Here is a 22533-nt window from a genome sequence, read left to right on the forward strand (position 1 = left end):
CAAATACGGAACAAAAAGCTACATTTAAAATCAATTAGGAATTAGACAGAAAACCCATGCTTTGACTATTTTCTGCCTGTAACAATGAGCAGTGTTGTGGCAATTTGGCACAAAGATTTTTATAACTAACCAATATCAGGATTAATTAGTCACTTTGCAAATGGAGGAATGAAATAGATAAAAACGAATGGACAATGAGCATGATGAGTTAGGAGAGATGACTGAAAACTTGGTTGCAAAGATGGGATTTCAGAAGGTTTTCAAGCTGGAGAGAAGTGGAGGCGGTCAGGAAATTAAGGAGTTCCAAAGTTGGGCTGAAGGAATTGAAGCAATGATTGGGAGTGGAAGCAGGAAGTTTCACGAAATAGGCGGAATAAGGCTGTAAAGATTTGAAAATTAGCACTTTTAAGTTTAGTGCACTTGGGGATAGGGAACCAAAAATGATGGTATCTTAGAGTGGCGATAATGATGCCAGATTCTATACCTTATGCAGAGGACTTGGTTGAGTGTTTCAGTTGCTTAATGTTTTCTAAAACTCACAAAACACACTGAACACTTGCTATAACTGGCAGAGAAGCCATTATACGAATGGAAGATTTTTCTTGATGTTCATAACGACTGTGTTGGTTATTCATCCCAATCATTCTTTATAAAATCCTATTGAACAGTTTATTCACTTGATTGATTTAAATTAACATGTTTAAAAAAGGGAAGCCTAGAGGAGGTAAAAAAAATTCTCTTTATGGAGCCAAGCACTGAACAACAGCCTGGTGGTAGCAATGACGATTGGTGGGGCAGGGGGGTGGGTGATGGCGGGTGTGAGGAAAGATTTAGGCGAATGGTTCCAGGGATGGGGGAATTTCAGTTATGTGGATAGATTGGAGAATCTGGGGTTATTCTCTTGAAAGAAGGTTGAGAAGATCTTGGAAGTCGAGACCCCCATTGCCTGGATAAAATGCTAGTTCTCAATTAAAAGGCCCTCACACCACGCAAAGCAAAAGGAAAAATCATTGGCACAAGTCCCACTTTAAACTTTGTCAAAGAGTTCAGATTTCAAAGATTAGATTCTCTTTCTGTGTTTATGACTGAGTTTGCATCATTGTCAGCGTAACCAAGTTAGAATATGTTTACCTCGTACACAATGCACATTACCCCAGCTGCCTGATCGATTGACAACACCCATATGCAGTCAGCCACCAATTTAACACATTGCAGGTATTATTTTTAAACACTGAACACCCGATGAATATGGATAAACTGGACCAAGTGCAGCATCTTACCTCTTCACCCAGATGATAATCAATTCGATGGCAGCATTGTTCCTCAAGCTCCTCGAACAATCCCATGCTGCTGCGAATCAAGAGAATGAGACAAATTAATCATGAGAGAATAGAGGCAGATTAATCAATGGCTGTCAAAGACTCAGACATGTAACAGACAACAGAGATAATGGGGGGTTGGGAAGGGTTTAAGAATTTCTCATAACTAAATGCAATGCAGGGCATGAGCTAGCTTTTGGTAAATCTCCTGGCAGCAAGAGAAACTTCCAAGAAACCTAAAAATGCAGACAGGATCAAATTGTATGTGGCAAAGGGATTAAACTACAGGAAGTTGCTTTAAAGAGTTTAGCGCTCTTCCACAGCAGATAAAAGATTGTCTCGTCTGTGCTTTTAGCATCCTATACAAACCACCATCGTACATCACTGCACACAACATATCCACAGAGAGAGTATTTTATGGCCAGTTACAGCAGATCAATTTTGGAACGCAATAGTTTAAAGTTTAAGTTGCTGAACAGTTTTATTATTCTATTGAAGAAAACTGCCCAGTAACCCTCATTCTTGAGCCAAATAATGACAGACTTCTGGCAATGAGCCAGTTGTTAGAGGTGCACCATAGTGTCTCTGGTAGCCCTGCCAACACATCTAGAATCTGAAGCTCACTGAGCAAGGAAGCTCAGGGTAGAATCTGCAACTCATCATCACATTTTTATGACAAACATTACATGGCTATTTAGGAAAAGGAACTTACTTTGACACAGCAGCCCAAGTCGTCTTCAATTTATAGATTGGACTGGACTGCAGGGCTGCAACAATGGCCCGGAGTGAGGAGAAATTCTTCATTATTCTGGATTTCTATTTGGAAAAGAAGAGAGTTATTTGTAAATATCAGTGACTGCTAGTTTCCTGATACCTCAGACTTTTGAACTGTTCTACCAAATAGGTCAGCTGTGAAAATAACAGCATTAAAATCAGATTCATGGAAAAAAACATTTTCACACTTCTTGCCAACTCAAAGTTTGTTCACTTATTTTGCTGCTTTAACAACCTATTCAGTTCATCGTCTGTCAACTTTTGACAGATGGCCTACAGCTTTGGTGATTGACACCGAAGGGGGCTTCAAATTGAGCATGATCGAGACACAGACTCTTTTGGGGAGAGGTTGGTGGGTAGGGTGGTGGGGGGGAAAGAGGGGAGGGGGAAGCCTTCCTTCTCATTACATTTGGCTGCTGAATAATAAATTGTAATTTCTGGCATAAAGAGCAGACGGGCAGGACTGGCAGCACAAGATAACCATCTAATGAAAAGCATACAAAAATCAGAAAATTTTATGAGCTACGTTTGGATTAAAATAAAACTGTTGATACTGAGTTAGCTGATATCAGCAAGGACAGCAGCAGGAGTGTCCTCCATGTCCTTGGCCAATGCAGGCAGCGAGAGAAATAAGTCAGTCAGAATTCCCACTCCTGACCTCTTTCCAATCATACCTGTGGGAAGGTGCATGTATTCAGATATATGACAAGGACAGACCTGGCTTCAGATGTGATTCCTCTGTCTCGTCCACCTTTTCACAAGTGATTAGCATGCTAACATTCAGCACAAAATGTTGGAGGGCAGTCATTTGGGCATGGGATCATACAGCAGCAAGAATTTAGACTGGAAGGGAGAAAATGGAGAATGAAATGGAAACATTAATGAATTCCAGCTGAGTTGGAGGGAGTGGGGAGGTGGTAAACAAACTACACTATGCAATAAAGGCCTGCTCAGGTATAACATTTAAACCCGACCTGGGCCCGATCCGATCAAAGCCAAACCAAACCCAACTGGAGCCTGTGTCCTTTAATTTTTTTTAATACCAGACAGGAATGTCGCAATAAATTTAATAATATCAGACATGTTATTAAAACAGAAAAAAAGCGCCAAGACGTAGATTAAAAAGAAGACAAATTGCCTACTCTCACCTGGCAAGAGACAGTTAGGGAACATTTGATTTCATAGTCTCAGTTACAGATATAGCAAGTAGGTAGTCTCAGTTACAGACCGAGCAAAAAAAAAGAAAAAAGGTCTCATAAATTGTCATGTTAGAAAAGGATAGAGTCAACAGGGTCGAAGGCTTAAGGGCAGTCCTCCGCTGGTCAATTGTCCTTCCAACTACACTGAAGTTCTTCTCTCTGCTGCTACTGCTCGCCAGAATGCAAAGTATACTTCTAGCCAGCATGGCCAATTTAGGGTATGCAACACTGTATTCCTTCCGCCAGCCCAACAGGTCATGCTCGTTTTTGCATCGCCAGCACAGCAGGCCTCTGTGCTGTGGACTGCTGCACTTCATCATTTGTGTTCACTTCTTCATGAACATTCTCCCACTCAGCAAATTCGGTCAGCTGTAGGTTCATCATCAACCACTTTCGTTTGCTTCACAGGGTCTTCTGTTTTAAAGTTGTTGATCAGTCAGCGCACTTCAGAATGAACTTCTTCCCTATCATGGCCAGACAACATTCGCAGCTGATTAAATTTAGTTCAGAGAAATGTTGCTCTCTTGTGCACATCATTTACTTCAACTTTCTTCAGAAGCCACTCTCTTTGCCGTTGCTTGACAACTGCTTGCATTGGAGTATCTGAAGAAAGTGGCATACAGAGTCATTTCCCAAACCACGGAATTACCAGATTCAGTGTAGGATACTGGTCTCCCTCGAGTTCCCTCTGAGCTTCATAAAATGGTTGGAGGAAATCAACCAAAAACTGCAAGACATCGGGGGTGACGTTTTCCAGCCTGTAGTTTTCCCCAGGCTGTTCCAGTTTCTCGTGCAGCTCATGATAAATATCCTGAATTGAATTCAGTGTCAGATACACAGTACTGTACCTCGTTTCTCCCATTGGATTTACTGTTTTAGACAACTGTGCAGCAAGACCAGACTGTTAAACATATATCACCAAGGCTTTGGCATGACGTATGGTTTCTACAACATCCAGAGCTTCAGAAGCTAATTCCTTTGGATCAAGTGAATGTTGAAGAACCGTGTTATATACGTGGTCCTGACAATCCAGACTTCGATATGGCCTAAGAGCAAGCACTGTGTTAACACCCTGATCTGTCACCCAGACTAACTTATTTAAATTTGCTGGGTCGAATTTAAAAGTGTTCACGAGCAGCTTTAAAATCTTATGCCTGATGTCCTCCAGTGGAAACATTGCTGTTGTGAAAACTTTGGCATTAAGTTTAAAATCTGCTGTGATGTAATGACAAATTAGCAACATATAATGGATTTTACGGTATTTGTCCGTCCATATGTCAGTTGTCATTCCCACATTCACAGCCTTCAGTGTGTCAATAATCTTGAGAAATTAGTTGTTTTCTCTTTTCTTTGACCACATCAGAACACCTTGAAACTGTACTTGGATTTGGTAACATAGTGGTTGCTGATACTCGACCGTATGTAGCACCCACATTGATGAGCTCTTGTGCTCATTCATTTGTCTGTAATTTCTGATTTCTTGTGAGCTTGAATGTTCAAACGAAGTTATGTACAACATAACTTGTGTCACTGCAAAGATGAATTTCCCATCTTTTTGCTGTCATATTTGAGTAAAAGTTTGCAAGATTTGCATTGAAATTCACTGGAACCTTTACGATCACGGCAAACAACAGTGTCAAAATGTTTCCAGATGGAAGATTTATCTTCTCCGGCTACAGAACTTCCCACTACTAAACATTCTCCCGTAGACAGCATTCATTTTACATCAACGGCCTCCATACTTAGTGTACTGTAGAATCACTTTTGGTTGTATTAATTACAGCATAAACGCGATGACGTAGGGATGCTCACTTGCTCACTGCAGAGTGCAGACTGCACGTTTCATGCCTTGTTAACGTTGGATGGAAGATTACTTCTGATTACTGTGGAATCCACGGTAATCGGAAGTAATTATAGGAGCCATTTGAACATTGAGAAGTGGAAAAAATACTTGCTAAAATGTAATAATGCATTTATTTATAAAATATGGAGCCAGTACAGTCCAGCCCAACCTGACCCAAGTCCGAATGCTGGACACAGAATATAGACCCGGTTCGGGTCGGGTAGCCACGGTTTACTATGCAATGCCTAATAGGCAAGTTCATCTTTGAAGTACAATTAAAATCCTGAAATAAATTTACTTTTCCCCTCCACATAGAATATTAGATATGTTTGAAATGTTCATCTTCAAATGCAAGCATTATCTGAGGCATGAAATGTTAGCTATGTAATGCCAATCTATTCCTCCTCAGACATGTTGCTGCTTTATTTTCCCTCAGGGATATCAATAGTTATAAAGTCTTGGTTTAGACATGGCTTAGAGGTGTTGAACCAGAGCCCAGCCAGCAATGGCTTTGTCTTTTTTAAAATATAAGATGATCATTGAAGCATTTCAGTTAAAATAACAGACACATCGAAGCCACATGTTTTGTATAATTAAGTGACGCCTGACTGCAATGTGACCGTGGGATTTCTAATGCATAAGAGCCAGCACAACAACTTCAGTAATAGGCTCTGAGAATTAAGAAGGGGTGTGTTATCCGGTTTACTCCATTATTTGAGGCTAAGGGATACAATTTCTAGCATATACGAGGTGCTTATTGAGAATAAACACAAATTAGATTGATTTACTCTATAAGCTCTTAGCCCAATGGAAATAGTGCCAGGATTCAACATACTATAGAAGCATTCAGACTCTTCTTCCTCATAAACCTCCCTTCCTGAGATCTTCTCTCCCCTACAATCTAATAAGTTTTCAAAACCTGAGCTTAACATCTAATCACCCATTCCTGAGCTGCTTGGTCTTGACTTACAGACTCTCTTCCACCTTGGTGGCTTCCCGTACTGTGGGCTTTGGCCTTTCACATAGGCTAATCGATAAACAATACAGTACCACAGCAATAGTGATCCACTTCTCGATCACCCTGGCTTTCTTGTCTGGCTTCAGCTTGACGTCTTTGAGGATGGTGCTGATCATACATTTTGTGATGATATTAAATTGTATGACCATGGCCCGGATGGTAGATGCCAGGTGCTGATTTTTCTTTTTGTGCCGCTGAGACCAGATGCACCCCAGGCAGTGGTGGACCACTACTTTGTTGAACAGTTCCTGATCAAATGTGAAAAAGACAAAGATTAATGATGTTTCCAGTACCATGGACCACTTAAACACTGAAGTAAAGACAAAAATTATCCATTTAAGGGTCAATTAGCCTTGCTGCTTTGCAATGGTACAATTAAAGCTGAAAGACATGGTTTGCCAGTGTCCATGGGCTGGATTTTACCAGCCCTTGCAACATCAGCGGTCGTGGCGGGAGGGCCCAGAAAATGCCTGTGGGCCTCAATGCCAGAAAGGCCCCGCCCCATATTATGCCGGTGAGGCCTCGTGGCGGCCCCCTTGCCGCTCAGCGATGGGAACAGGATTTAAATATGTTATTTAATGAATTAATTACCCACCTGCTTCTGTCGACCGTCCTGCTGTCATCTTCCGGCCGGTTTCCCGACTCCCTCTTCCAATCAACATCAGTACAACACTCGCTCCGTGATTCATTTCTAATCAACTTAGATAAACTATAAATTCTGAAGTAATTTCAAAAATCCAAAAGGAAATACAACTGAACTTCAAAGCCAGTGGACAGAGTGGCAAACTCTCCAGGAACTCATGGCTATTCAGTGGGTGTCTTGAATTAGTTTACTTCAGATTGCCATTCAAAACGAAAAGTTTTATACATCATGCCTAAATGAACACTTGGGCGCATCACTATTCCATTCAGAATTGATTCTTTCATTTGTGCTGACAAATCCAATTCGTAATTCTGCAATACTGTGATGTTTTTTGTGAAAATTAGTACAGATGGCTAAAATGGTTCTGTCGGAGCCAAATGTATGGCACGTTGGTGATTTCCATTGCACAACACTGGTCTAAAAGATCACTGGTGAACGAAGTGGCAAAACGTCATTCCACCAATTTAATTAATTCCATCACAATCCATTGCATAATTAAACCATCTTATCTTTCATAGTGATTCAAATACTCAATACCTGTGAGTTACCATTGAGCCATGGAATTAACAGTTTAACTGGCAGCAATTCAAGCTCTTTCTAAAGATGCTTCACTTTGAAACACAGAAATTACAACACAGAAGGCAGTCAATTGGCCAAAGGTGTCTGTGCTGGTCCTTACTCTCAACTGGATCCATCAACTGCAATCTCATTTTCCTGTCCTGCTTCCCAGATCCTGTTATATTGTTCAAATGATGATCCAATTCCCTCTTAAATGACGTTATTTGAGGTAAAGCATTCCACACTGTAATAACTGGTCATTTAAAAAACTCTTCTAACTGGTTCCTTTGTCCTGCTACAATAGTTTAAATGTTACATCAAAAGCTGACTGGTGAGATTTGCAATACAGCAAAAAAACAGATTCTCTTTTGAAGGAACGGAATTTGGAGTAAGAGTGTTTCTGGCTCTTATGTTACTCTACCTGCATGGTATAATATAACTTCTCAGTGATGAATTGAAAATAAGCTCCAGAATTGCAATTGCAGCCATCATCAAAAAAGGGGAACATATCTCCCCCAGTCCCACCCTCCACCTCCATAGCTTTTAAAATTGAAACAATTTTTTTCATTGCTACACAAAGATTAATCTTACTGTCCAGCTCCTGTTCTGCCACTTCTTGCTGCTGAAATTGTTCGAGGAGTTTCTGGGCCTGTTTCTCCAGTTCTGAGCCTGGCATCGTCTGCCTCAGGTGTTTGAGAATCTTCTGCAGGCATGTGTAATTTGGAATGTTGAAGTTTTCAGAAAACTGGTCCAGCCAGGCTTGCAGAATCGAGGCTATTGCGCTGGAAATATACATGCAAGACAGAGTCAGTAACTGTTTGTCAGGAGAAGCAAAAATGTTTAGAAATAAAATTCTAACTGGTAATTTGGAAGCTTCTAATGTTGTAATTTTAAACTCAATAAATTAAGGCTGTTTATTTGTAATTTATTCTTGGGATAAGGGTGTCACTAGCAAGGCCAGTATTTATTGCCCATTCCTAGTTGCCCTGAGAGGGTGGTGCTGAGCTACTTTCTTGAACTGCAGCAGTCCATGTGGTGAAGGTACTCCCACAGTGCCATCAGGGAGGGAGCTCCAGGATTTTGTCCCAATGAGGCTGAAGGAACGGCAGAATATGTCCAAATCATGATGGTGTTTGACTTGGAAGGGGACTTAGAGGTGATGGCGTTCCCAAGTTTTCATCTTTGGCAGTCACATATATGAGCCTCAGGGCTTATATAAAATTATTTTGCATGCATTTGAAGATACTTATACAAACAGGTCTTTGTGTTCGGATTTGGCTTTTTCCAACAGTCAGGCAGAAGTGGGTTACAAAAAGATCTTTACAAACCTTCACCAAAATTCCAACAGGACGAACCAAGCAAATAAAAGCTACAAGTATAAAGATGACTTGGTTGCTTGGGCTCTGAGGGCTAAGTCGCCAAGGCTTGGACACTCCTATAATTTTTTTCTCAAAAATATACTTTATTCATAAAAATCTGTAAAAAATACATTACAAAGCAGTTCAAAGCAGCACTAAGTTGACATTCCAAAAAGTGCAAAGGAAATCAGTTTTCTTCAATTATAGGAGTCAGTTGCTTCCATTCCATTTTACATGCCATGTACATTTTACAGCTCAGCCATATTCAGTGTATACAGCCTGAGCGGTTTTCCATGGGTCCAGCCCCTCAGTTCACTATGGCAGGAGGACCCTTCCACAGTGGTCTTTCCCCATTGATTCTTTGCGGCGGCTGCCCCAAGCTTTAGTGCATCCCTCAGCACATAGTCCTGGACCATGGAATGTGCCAATCTGCAACATTTGGTCGTGGACAACTCTTTGCGCTGGAAGATTAGCAAGTTTCGGGCAGACCAATCTTTCATCGAATTGATAGTCCTCCAAAAGCAGTTGATGTTTATCTCGGTGTGTGTCTCTAGGAACAGCCTGTAGAGCACAGAGCTGCTTGGTTTGAACCTCGACAAACACCACTGCATCTCTTTCCACATCTGCTTGCAAAGGTACATTCCAGAAAGAGGTGGGCAACAGTCTCTTCCCCACCACCGCCACCTCGAGGGCAGCGTGCAGAGGGGGTAAGACTCCGGACATGCAGGAAGGATCTGACGGGGAGGGCCCTTCTCACCACCTGCCAAGCTACGTCTCATGGTGCTTGCTTGAAAGTTCTGGTGATGAGGGATTCTGCCAAATGTCTTTGGCAGTCTGCTCGGGGAACCGTCCGACAGGATCCACCATCTCCTTATGCAGTCGGGCCTTGAGGACATTCTGTGAAGACCACTGCCTGATGGATTGGTAGTCAAAGGTGTTTTTCCGCACAACCTTTTCCACGAACGATAGGTGATACGGCACGGTCCAACTGGATGCCGCATTCTGCGGCAATGTGACCAGACCCATACTTCACAACACCGGGGACAGATAGAACCTCAGCACATAATGACACTTGGTGTTTTCATACTGGGGCTCTCCACACAGCTTGATGCAGCCGCACACGAAGGTGATCATCAGGCTGAGGGCGACGTTGGGTATGTTTTTACCGCCCTAATGCAGAGGTTTGAACATTGTGTCCCTGTGGACACGGTCCATTTAGCATCTCCAAATGAAGCGGAAAATGGCTCAGGTGACCGCCACGGTGCAGGAGTGAGGTATGGGCCAGACCTGCGCCACATACAGCAACAGCGTGAGCACCTCGGATCCGATGACCAGGTTCTTACCCACGGCGGAGAGAGATCGCTGCTCCCAGAAGCTGAGTTTATGGTGTACCCTGGCTACTCGCTCCTTCCAAGTTTTGGCGCACACCCCAGCCCTTCCGAACCATATCCCCAGCACCTTCAGGTAGTCTGACCTGACGGTGAACGGGACAAAGGATCGGTCGGCTCAGTTCCCAAAGAACATGGCCTCGCACTTGCCGCTGTTTACTTTGACTCCCGAGACCAGTTCGAACTGGACACAGATGCTCATTAATCTGCGAACGGACAGTGGATCCGAGCAGAAGACAGCAACGTCGTCCATTTACAGGGAGGTTTTGACCCGAGTGCCTCCGCTGCCTGGGATTGTCATTCCTCTAATGCCCACATCCTTCCTAATGGACTCAGAAAAGGGTTCTATACAGCAAACAAACAAGACAGAGGAGAGAGGACAGCCCTGCCTGACTCCAGATTGGATCGGGAAAACTTTCTGATTCCCACCCATTGATTGAGACTGCACTACTGATGTTTGTGTAGAGCATTGATCTAATTGCGGATTCCCTCCCCAAGCCCCATTTTGGAGAGCACGTCCATCATGTATGTGTGCAATATCCTGTTAAACGCCTTCTCCTGGTCCAAGCTGATAAGGCAGGTGTCCACCCTCCTGTCCTGTACATAGGCAATCGTATCCCTGAGTAGCAGGAGACTATCAGAGATCTTCCTGCCAGGTACAGTACAGGTCTGGTCAGGATGGATCACCAACTCCAGAGCAGACTTGACCCGACTGATGATGACTTTGGACAGGATCTTGCAGTCACCATTCAGCAGTGAGATGAGCCGCCAATTTCTGATCTCCGCCTCTACCCCTTCCACTTGTTAATGAGGGTGATAATGCCTTTCCTCATGGATTCTGACATGCTGCTGGTCAGAAGCATACTCTTGTATACTTCCAGCAGGTCTGGGCCGATCCAGTCCCACAGAGCCGAATACAACTCAACCGGTAAGCCGTCGCTTCTGGGAGTTTTACTCGTCTCGAAGGACCTGATGGCCTTTGCCAGTTTGTCCAGGCTCTCCCGCATACTGACATCTAAGACCTCCATGATAGATGACTGGGAGGCCGTGCTGTCCCCGGGCTTCACGTCATACAGCCCAGCATAAAAGGATTTGCTAATTCTTTGTATGTCAGACTGCGAAGATGTTACCGAGCCATTCTCTTCTTTCAGGCTGCTGATCACAGAGCTCTCTGTACCTTTTGGAAGAAAAAAACGCAAGCACGTCTCATCCTGCTGAACGGAACGGACTCTGGACCGGAAGATGATCTTGGAGCCTCCGTGGCAAAGAGCGAGGCCTGCCGGCTCTTCACCTCTTGGAGATCCTCCTTGACCTCAACCCCCATCGAATGCAGCCACAGCAGATTTTGCATTCTTTTTTGGAGTCAGGACATTTCCCTCTGTGTGTCTCTCGTTTTCTGAACACCTTTGAAGGTAAAGAACTTCTTGATATTCTCCTTGATCGCCTCCCGCCAATGCACTGGAGACTCAAAGAGGGGTTTCATGGTTGTCCAACGTTTGTAATTCCTTTTGAGTTCCTCAACATTTTCTGGGGTGAGCAGTATAACATTGAGCTTCCATGTTCCCCTGCTAGCCTGCTGGTCGTCTTGTAAGTGACAGTCGGCCAGTAAGAGGCAGTGGTCAGAGAAGAACACAGGCTTGACGTTGGTGGATCTGACCATGAAAGCACGGGACACAAACAGGAAGTCAATTCTGGAACAGGCAGACCCGTCCAGTCTTGACCAGGTGTATCTACGCTGCACTCCATCTGCAGAGTTGCTAAAGATGTGGTGCAGCTTGGCTTCTTTTACTGTTTCCATTAGGAATCTAGACGTAGCGTCCAATTTGCTGTGGTCCTTGCTGGATCTTCCAGCTGCGTTAATAATGCAGTTGAAGCCACCACCTAGAATGACCAGTCTGGATGTTGTCAGCAGCAGTGGGAGCTGGTGGAAAATGGTCAGCCGCTCGCTGCATTGAGCCAGGGTGTAAACGTTGACCACCCAGAGCAGAGCAGTATTGTACATTACATCTGCTACGAGGAGTCGACTGCCCACCACCTCCTTAACTTCGGAGATGATGAAGTTGCTTCCCCACAGCAGAATACTAAGGCCAGAGGAATGGGAATCATTTCCCCCGACCAGATTGATGACCCTTGTGACCACTATCGCGACCATTGCCTCTAGGTGCCGAGGTGCGGTATTCCATACTCCCGCAGAAACAGCAGGTCAGCTTTGACCTTGGCGAGGTTAATCAAAGCAATCTTTATATCCATTTTAAAGTTGTGTGTTGCTTCCCACACCAGGTGTCCTTGTTAGTCCTTGTCCTTGGGTATGTTCCTGCATACCAATAGTGTACACAAGCTGTTTCACATTTGTCGGGCTCAGAAACCCCTCCTGGTTACACATTGTGGGGGGGGGGGGGGGGTCTTGTTCCGCTGGGGTGTCAACGGGGGGTCTTCTAGGCAGCAAGGCTTGGGCTGTCCTCTGCTGTTGGTGTTTTTCCCCTCCGTTCCTCCTCGAAGACATTGCTGCTCCTGGCTTCCTGGAGCTGCAGTGCGCCAGATGCTTCATTGCTCTCGGTGTCCCGGAGCTTGGATGCGCTGGGCATCTCGCTGGGTTTGGGGCACACTGGGCCCATCACAGCTTCCAGTACCCTGGAGCTGGGGGGCTTTATCTTCCAGCTGCTTTGAGTTCTGCCGTTTCTTTTGCAGGTGCCATCGTTCCAGCCCTTCCTCGTCCAATGCGGGGGAGCTGCCATAGTCTGTCTCAGACGGTAACCTCCTCTTGTCACTGGTTTGGGTGCTGGCCTTTTCCTTTTTTGGAGGTTTCTTCTTTGTGGTTTTCCTTTGTACCATTTGCCACTGACCAGTTTGTCCATCTGCTGCCTCCTCCTCTATTGATTCTGTCTGCCCGGCTTCCGGGCACGGGGTAGGTGTTGGGTCGCTGCTTGCAGCTGCCTCCCCTTTCTTCTCCTTCTCAGGTAGACTTTCCTCACTGTGGAGAGGATTGCTTGTCTCCTTCCCAGCACCAGACGTATTCACTGTTCCTTCTCCCGGCCTTTCCTTGGACCTTGCCGCCTGAGCATAACTGAGGCAATGTTTGGGGCAGGTTTTGTAGAGCTGACCTGCCCCAGAGCACAGGTTGCTGCACTTATTCTGTTTACAGTCCTTGGTCTGATGGCCTTCCTTCTTGCAGTTCTTGCAGACGACTGTGCTTTGGTTGCCATGTGACCAGATTTGCCACAGGTGTGACAAACTCCGGCTGCCCCGCATAGATCAGGAAGCCTCAACTTTCTCCAATTGCGAAGCTGGAGGGGGATGGATGATGGCTCCGTTGGCCTCGACCTTCAAGGACACTCCTATAATAGAGGACAGTCAGGTATAGTTAAGGATATCTAATGAGATGCTCCAATATAGTCAGCTTGCCACTCACTCACTTTCAGCTCCCTGTTTAGTACTGGTGACCATATAGCATTACTTACTAGGCAGTTTAATTGGTCTTGTCATAAAAAATAAGCAGAACAAGCGATCAGTTGTACAGTGAAGCTATTACAATATTGAAACCCAAACCTTTAACACAATAAAACATCCCATGGCACGTCACAGGAGGTTAATCACACGAAACCTGATACCAAGACAAAGATGAAGATATTATAATAGGTGACCAAAAGCTTGGCCAGAGATTGATTTTTCATGAGCTTCTTAAAGGAGAGAGGTGGAGATGTTTGTGGGGTGGATTTTTAAGCTTATGGCCTAGACAGCTGAAGACCATACTAATGGTGGGGCAAAGGAAGTGGGAGATGCACAACAGGCCAGAGTTGGTGGAGACCAGGAGACAATGTAGGTCGGTGAACACAGGAGTGATGGGACTTGATGCAAATTAGGATATGGACAGAGTTCTAGATGAGATGAAGTTTATGGAGGGGGTATGTTACAGGAACTTTATATTTTGCCAAGAATAAGCTCCAAAAGCAAAATTTTTTTCACACAACAATTGAGACTTAGTGAGACTGACAGTGCTGTTCCAGCAACACATGGTTTCACTTCTACAGACCCTTGCCAATACTGGGTATAGATGAACATGCATTTTAAAAGCTGCACATATAACAAATCTAATCTTATTGCACAGCAATTCCATATTCTGTTGACCAACATGGGCTCTGTGGAGACAACCGATTCCATTCCGACTAAACTAGCTGGCAGGGGGTGTGGTGGGGTGTGGGTGGTCAGGTTGCAGTAGACTGCAGTGTCATGCAGTAAAAGCCTTATATTCGTAGAAATATTTTGTACTGGAGGGACTGTCTTTACATCATCTGACTTCAGTGCAACAACATTCAAGTCAGTTGGCATAGTTAAATCCAGGGATAAAAGCTATTTTACATCAGTTCCAAAACCTTGATGGGCCATATTTTTAAGGGTGCTGAATCATATTGGCTGTAAAAACATACAGCTTAGGAAATGAAGTACTATAATTTTTGCAAACATCAGTCGATGCACAAAAGGGTAGAATTGGAGGAACACAGAAATTCCAGTATTGGGCTTGAGGAGGCTGCAGAAATAGAAGGGCAAGGCCAAGGAAATTTTTAATTTTGTTTGGGGGTGGGGGTGGTAGTTATGTTTGTTAAAGAAAACAGCATCTCTAGGTTGAAACACAGTGGAAACATGACCTGAAGAAGAAGCCAAAGTTCATTTGTTATGTCAAGGAAGCCTCTCTTCCTTAACCATTTTCATACTGCTTAGGAGGACACGTTACATAGACTTGAATAAACACTCAACCAGTGACATTGCAGAAAAAGTTTAAAAAGAAAAATCAGTTCAAAAGATCGCCACTACGAGAGGATACCCCATTAACAAAATCTCAGGTGGAAATAAATTACTGAGTTAAAGAGGCTCTACTCCGCTGACTCACAATGCATAGAATTTAATCTGTACTGTCTAGAAAACTTGGCCCAAAGCACTCTTCTGTAGTCCCACAGAACTGAAGTCTCTATCTCCAATGTATACATACAAACATCCGAATTAGGAGCAGGAGTAGGCGATTTGGCCCCTTGAGCTTGCTCCACATTTGATAAGATCATGACTGATCTGATTTTGGTCTTAACTCTCCGAGTTAATCAAGAATCTATCTAACTCTGCCTTACAAATATTCAATGACCCTGCCTCCACTGCTCTCTGGGGAAGATTTCTCATCTCCGTCTTAAATGGGAGACACCTAATTTTTAAACTGTTTCCCCTAGTTCTGGTCACTCTCATAAGGGGAAACATCCTTTCAGCATCCCTCCTGTCAAGTCCCCTCAAGATCTTATATGTTTCAATAAAATACTCAAACTTTGAAACTTCAATGGATACAGTGCCAAACTGTCCAACTTTTCCTCATAAGAGAACCACTTCATCCCAGAAATCAGTCGCGTGAACCTTCTCTGAACTGCTTCGAATGCAGTTTTATCCTTTCTTAAGTAAGGGGACCAAAATGTTACGCAGTACCCTCGGTGTGATCTCACCAATGCCCTGTACAACTGTAGCAAAACTTCCTGACATTTATATTCCATTCCCCTTGCAATAAATGACAACATTCCATTTTCCTTCCTGATCACTTGCTCAACGTGCATACTTTTTGTGAATCATCTACCAGGATAGACAGATCCTACTGTACCACAGAGTTCTGCAGTCTCTCCATTTAAATAATAATAATACTGCATTTCTATTCGACCTGCCAATGTGGACAAATCCACATTTTCCCACATTACACATCAACAAAATTATATCCCTACGGAGTCATCTGAAATCTCTAATCAGCTGCACTGTACTATATTATTTACTTTCATGATTCATTATCATTCTTTCAGTCTCTGAAACCATCACTTCTTAAGTAGACACTGAAAGTACTCTTGGATGGTGGTGGCACTGGAGAAAGTGTAAGGATGTGATCGAACTGGAGAAAGTGCAATCTTGGATAGTGTAATTGTAGTATTCTGGAGTTCAGGTTAATTATGCATGGATGCACTTTGCTTACTTTCCTCCGATTGTGGCCTCTTGAGCATCTCTGATTTTAATTGTTTCACCAATGGCGGCCGGGCCTTCAGATGCCAAGACCCTGAGCTCTGGAAACTCCACCCGAAGGGGGGAATTTTATGATCTACCCTGCGGCAGGTTTGGAGGTGGGGAGAACATAAAATATGCTGTGATGGTGGCGGGGCAGGGGTTGCCGCTACCATCCCGCCTCTGTCAAAATTTAGTCCAGGGCAAGAAGGCCTATGAACAGCCTCCCTCACCACCGCGCCCCCCTGCCACCGCCACCAATTGAGGCCCTTAACTGGGCAGTTAACCCCCAGTTAAGGGTCTCTTCCCGTTGCAGCCGCAATTGGCCATGCGACAGGCGACCCTGTTGCTGCATGAGAAGCACGACATAGCAAACCGTGATCTGGAGTGTAAAGGCACTTAGTGCCTATACAAGGGACACTACATCGGGAAAGGGCGGGGGAGTGGGGTGTGCTGAGAGCCAACCATCCCCCTCTCCCAAGCCCTTGCTACCAACCCGACTCTCCACCCACCCCCCCCCCCCCCCCCCCCCCGCCCCGCCTCCCACTCTGACCTACCTGTGGCCTGGGTCCAGCGACCCTCCTTGGTCTCCACAGTGGTGCTGCAGTTTCTGGCATCTGATTGGCTGGCAGCTCTCCAATGTGAGATTTTCAATGACAAGGTCCTTGCTCCTGTAGAAATCCCGCCACTGTCCATGTATGTGCCTGATTGACACTACATTCAGTGAGCCTTCTGAAGCAGAGACAACGTGGGGATCACATCATCCATTTTTCTGGACATCGTGACCTCCGCCGCCACGATAAAATTCCCCTCTAAATCTCTGCCTTGCTCTCCTCCTTTAAGACTCTCCTTAAAACCTACCTCTTTGACTGTGCTTTTGGGCATCTACTCTAATGCAACCTACTGTTGCTCGGTGCCAAACTTTGTTAAATAATGCTCCTCTGAAGCTTCTTAGAACGTTTTACTACATTAAAGAAACTACATAAATACCAGTTGTTGTTGCTGTTGAGATTTGTTTGAATAAACACAATATTCACATGTTGAAAACCACTCTGCTGTTTAAAACAAAAACAGCAGCTTCAAACCTCCCTCCACCCATGAAACTTGGATTAAAGTGGATGTTAATTTGCCAAACAACATGTCCAACTAGCACAGTATTTTAACATGAATTAGACTTTCCTCAATTAGGAAATGGTGGTATTTTGGCCCCTGTATGTACTTCATCACTACATACCTCCCAGTACAAGAGACAGGTACCTTGTAATGTTAATTAGGACTAATGTAGTCTAACGGACTAGCTTTGCTCATCTAAAGTGGGTGAGGGGTCAACTCCCTTATCTCTTTAAAAAATACTCAAGCTCTTTATGACCACTACGACACAATCCTTATTGCGGACACAACTCAATGTATTGTTTGATGTAGTGCACCAGTTTAGCAAGCATTTCTTATAATGCACAGCCCCCAATTTCACCGAGCTTAATTTCACATTAGCAATTATGGGATGTTTTGTTGAAAAGCTGTTTTGATGCTTTATCTTTGCTTCCCCACTTCGAGCTCCGAGTTTAGTTAAAGAGCAGCACAAAGCAGAATAATCCTGGGTTTCATCCCATATCTCTCCTGAGTTAACATGTTTGATCCAGAGCAGTAAAATGACCTCAGCATCTGGGTGGGGGGATAAACTTAACTAGGGTTCCTGTTTATCTTTGATGGCTTCCGCAGAATTGCATGGATGTGAAACTGCCTGCTCTTGAAAGCATTTATCTATCAGGATTTGACATGAATAATAACCACTTGGGGGATGTACTTGAAGCCATGAATTCAGGAGTCAGCTGGGCAAGTTAGATTGTGACACAATGCAAAACATTCAATAGCAACACAGAGTTGAATGTCTACCAAGAACAGGTCACGCTCCAGATGTATGACTGCACCTAGATGATGATTTACATTTTTCTTCAAACTTTGAAAGGAAGTTTGCTAGACCTCATAGTGAGATTGAGTGGTGGAGTGGGGCATAAAGAGAGGGGGAAGGAGGAGAGGAGCCCAATTCTTCAATATTTTACCCTGACTGCAGAGTCCAGCAATGTCAATCTAAGGTAAAAAAAAATCAAGAGCTTGATATTGAAGGAGGAGCAATTTTCCACTGAAGAGTTTTGGATGTTTGTGTTGATACAATTTGTATGATAAAAACCTCTCTAATCTCCAGGAATGTAGGGCAAATATTAGAGAGGCAATCAATCATCTCCTTTAATGTAATTGCTATGGCCAAAAAGTTATCAGCTGAGCAGTGGTGAAAATTCTTGTGTGCCCTAACTGAGTTTTGAACAGCGACCCCAATTAACCATTCTTGAAGCACATAAACTGGCAAACAATTCCACCAACATCCAGAGCACAGAAAAGCAAAGAATGGAAAGAATGAAAAGAGGTGGAAAAGGAGGAGTTCAATGTGTATGCTTTTTTCATTTCTTTCCCAAACCACCAGATGAAGTGGTTTACCATGCTGAGCGTCTCCTTTATTGGGGGAGGGGTGGTTGAAGGGAGATGGAGTTAAAGCGGCTGACTATAACTGGCTTGCCTTGCTGCAAAGATACAATTTACCAGCTAGCTACAGGGTGTTATCTAGAGGTGTTATAGAACCGTGCAGAATGCAAATCATTGAATTCATGAGGCTGCAGGATGGTTGTGCAAAAGAAAACACTTGCTACCAAAACTGATTTGCTGCATTAAATTTCATCTGCCACAAGTCCACTGATTCCACCAGCTTGACTGTGTCCTCTTGAAGTCTATCATTATCCTCCTCGAGTTCATAATACTTCCAAGTTTTGTCCCAAGTGCAAATTTTGAAAATGTGCTCTGCACACCCAAGTCAAAGTCATTAATATAGATCAAGAAAAGCAATGTCCCAATATGGATCCCTGGGGAACCTCACTATATATTTTCCTCTAGTCCAGAAAAAAACTATTCATCACTACTGTCTGTTTCCTGTCACTCAACCAACTTCAAATCCGTGCTGTCACTGTCCCTTTTCTTCCATGGCCTTCAACTTTGCTAACAAATTTGTTATGTGGAACATTATCAAATATCTTTTTGAAACCCATGTACACCATATGGACCACGTTACACTCATCAACCCCTGACCTCATCAAAAAAATTCAAGACAAACATGATTAAACATGTGCAGGCTTTCCTAAATGAATCAACATTTGTCCAAGTGACTGTTAATTTTGCCACAGACCTTCTTTTCTAAAAGCTTTCCCACCACTGAGGTTAAACTAACTGGTCTGTAGTTGATGCGCATATCCTTACACCCTTCTCTGAACATAAGGTATAACATTTGCAATTCTCTAGTCCTCCATAACCACCCTGTATCTAAGGAGGACTGAAAGATTATGGCCAGTGCCTCTGCAATTCCGACCCTTACTTCCTTTAGTATCCTCGGATGAATCTGATCTTGTCCTGGTGACTTATCACTTTTGACTTTTGCGTTGACACAATTCTTCTTTGACCTCTCTGATCTCGAGGAATAATGCAAATATTAGAGAGGTAGTCAAGCGGCTTCTTTAATGTGATTGTTATGGTCTGGAATGGTGTTCGCCACACTACTATGGGATGCTTTTGTGGAAAAGAAGTTCCTACATAACTTTACAGGAACTGCCCGCTGTCCAACAATTTCTTTTCACATTGTTGGAATCTGCATGAAGCATAATTTAGGCACACATTAGATCGAACTTACTTTCTGAATACGCCGCTCATTTCTTGAGATCTTAGTTTTCCATGTTCTTCACAGTTTGGACTGTCCAGGTTTCCACGCCTGCAATTGGTCATAAAGCACAAATGAAGTCATTTTCAAGAAGCACTTGCATCCAGATTTGGCTATCACTCATTAAAAAATAGTTATCCTCTTCACTATCAACTACAAGGCCAATTTTTGTGCATCAGCAAATTTCCCAATCATGCCTCCCACATTTAAGTCCAAATCATTAATATATACCGCAAACAGCAATGGTCCCAACGCTGAGCCCTGTGGAACACCACTGGAAACCACTTTCCATTCGCAAAAACACCCGTTGACTACTATCCTTTGTTTCCTCTCACTGAGCCAATTTTGGATCCAACCTGCCACATTCCCCTGTATCCCATGAGCTTTCATTTTCTGACAAGACTGCCATGCGGGACCTTGTCAAATGCCTTAATAAAACCCATGTAGACCACATCCACTGCATTACCCACATCTATCCTTTTTACTTCCAAAACCTGAATCAAGTTAGCAAGACATGACCTTCCCTCAGCAAATCCATGCTGACTATATCTGATTGATCCATGCCTTTCTCAGTGGCAGTTTATCCTATCCCTCAAAATTGATTCTAATAATTTACCCACCACTGAGGTCACACTGACCAGCCTATAATTATTTGGCCTATCCCTCGCATCCTTTTTATATAGTGGTAATAACATTCACAGACCTCCAATCCTGTGGCACCTCACCCGTATCCGGTGAGGATTTGAAGATGATCCTCAGCGCATCCGTTATTTCCTCCCTGTCTTCCTTTAACAACTTGGAATGCAATCCATCTGGCCCTGGTGATTTATCCACCCTCAAGGATGTCAGACCCTCTGGTACTTCCTCTCTCACTGTGCTTTTCGTATCTAATATTTCTGTTACTACAATATCTGCAATCTTTGTCCTGGATTTTATACTGACAAGTCGGTGGCCCGTTCCTCCAGTATCTGCAGGAGGCTTCACGTACATGCTGAAGCCTTTCTGGTCATATGATCCATCGGGGGCTGGACAGAATGCAGCAGACTAGGAAAGGTAGGTATTTCAATGTCTGTCAAAAAACCCAATATTTCAGAGCCCTTTTGGAAGATCGTGAGTGAGGGTGTCACTTGCAATAAAATGGCGTGTGTTACAATGTGTGGTGTCTGTGCGTGAGTTTGTGTGAGTTCATCAGGAGAAACAGCACTGTTTGGAGATCCACCAATAATTACAATGGCACAACAGAATACTTATTGCAACAAAATATTTATTTATTTACAATAATTTACAAATGTAGAAATCATGTTGAGTGGAGGATCAGTTTGATGTTAAGAGGAGGAGCTGGAGGAGGGTCGGGGCCTGGGTCTCTCTCTAGGCTTTATTCTGGGACTCGACAACAGCAGTTGATTGCGCAGTTCTTTCATCACCAGAACTTTCAAACAAGCACCAAGATATAGCTTGGCTGGTGGTGAGAAGATCCCTCCCGTCAGATCCTTCATACACGCCCGAAGTCTCGCCCCCTCTGCACAATGTCCCCGCGGTGGCTGTGGTGGGGAAGAGACGGTTGCCCACCTCCTCCTGGAATGTGTCTTTGCAAAGCAGGTGTGTAAAGAGATGCAGTGGTTTTTGTCGAGGTTCATCCCAAGCAGCTCTGTAACACAGGAGTCTGTGCTCGACGGGCTGTTCCCAGGGACGCATGCCGAGACAAACATCAACTGCTGCTGGAGGACTATCAATTTGGTGAAAGACGCCCTTTGGTCTGCCCGAAACTTGCTGGTCTTCCAGTGCAAAGGGTTGTCCACGACCGAATGTTGCAGACTGGCACATTCCAAGGTCCAGGACTACGTGCTGAGGGTCGCACTAAAGCTTGGGGCAGCCACAGCAAAGGCTCAATGGGGAAAGACCACAGTGTAAGGTCCCCCCCACCAAGCTGAACTGAGGGGCTGGATCCATGGGAAACCCCTCGAACTGTATTGGGAACATTTTGTGTGCTGTAAATGTAAAAATGTATATGGCATGACAATGAAATGGAAGGGTTGTGAGGCAACTCATAATTGTATAGAAGGAAACTGATCACCTGTGCACTCTGTATTTTTTGACTTGATGCTGTTTTAAACTGGGAATGTAATTTTTACAGATTTTTATGAATAAAGTATATTTTGGAAATAAAAAAAAGTTCTTCCACCAGGTGGCCCACCGGCTGAGTCGGTAACATGCTGGCTGCCTCAGGAGGAAAGTTGAAAAGGCCTTTGCCTGATCTCAGAGCTGCTCCTGGTCATTGTTGAAAAATGATTCACAATCCATGGCGAAGACATTCACCCGTTGGGAATTCTTGAGCCAACTGGCATGACATGCGTCATGAGGGAGTCCATGTAACTCCAGTTGGGGTCATCTAGATATCTTTCAATTAAACAAGAACCCTTCGCAGATCCAATAAGTCGGAAGATCATCCACAGTGTTAAACTGCATGATCAGGTGATCTCCTCAATCCATCCAAGTGCAACAACAAGTGCACCAGGTTGGAATGGACCTGCTGGGAGAAGAAAGATGTGGACCCTCCAATTCCGCACTTGGTCAAGCTCCCCAACACGTTGAATACTTCCACCCGCACTTTCTCAGACTCTGCCCTGAAGAGTGGCTGAATTCTGGTAAGATTTGGATCCA

At 44.0% G+C, this 22533-nt stretch overlaps 2 protein-coding genes across 2 annotated transcripts in view; both read right to left on the reverse strand.

Moving 5' to 3' along the window:
- Window positions 1-208: 208 nt before the first annotated feature.
- On the reverse strand, window positions 209-6842 carry LOC137373242 (ral guanine nucleotide dissociation stimulator-like 1). Its single transcript, XM_068038092.1, has 5 exons — window positions 6749-6842; window positions 6186-6463; window positions 2032-2135; window positions 1281-1350; window positions 209-379 (listed from the first exon to the last, which is right to left on the reverse strand). The coding sequence occupies exons 1-5, from the start codon at window positions 6840-6842 to the stop codon at window positions 209-211; spliced, it is 717 nt and encodes a 238-aa protein (XP_067894193.1).
- Window positions 6843-7162: 320 nt separating this feature from the next.
- Window positions 7163-22533, reverse strand: part of LOC137373243 (ral guanine nucleotide dissociation stimulator-like 1) — a 46874-nt gene continuing 31503 nt past the window's right edge. The window contains exons 3-5 of the mRNA XM_068038093.1: window positions 19846-19923; window positions 7946-8136; window positions 7163-7224 (exon numbers count right to left, since the gene is read on the reverse strand). Of these exons, the coding sequence (XP_067894194.1) occupies window positions 7214-7224; window positions 7946-8136; window positions 19846-19923 (280 nt within the window). The 3' untranslated portion in view covers window positions 7163-7213. The remainder of the gene's footprint in view (window positions 7225-7945; window positions 8137-19845; window positions 19924-22533) is intronic.

Source organism: Heterodontus francisci, chromosome 8 (assembly GCF_036365525.1).
Source record: "Heterodontus francisci isolate sHetFra1 chromosome 8, sHetFra1.hap1, whole genome shotgun sequence".
In the NCBI taxonomy this organism is placed as follows: domain Eukaryota; kingdom Metazoa; phylum Chordata; class Chondrichthyes; order Heterodontiformes; family Heterodontidae; genus Heterodontus; species Heterodontus francisci.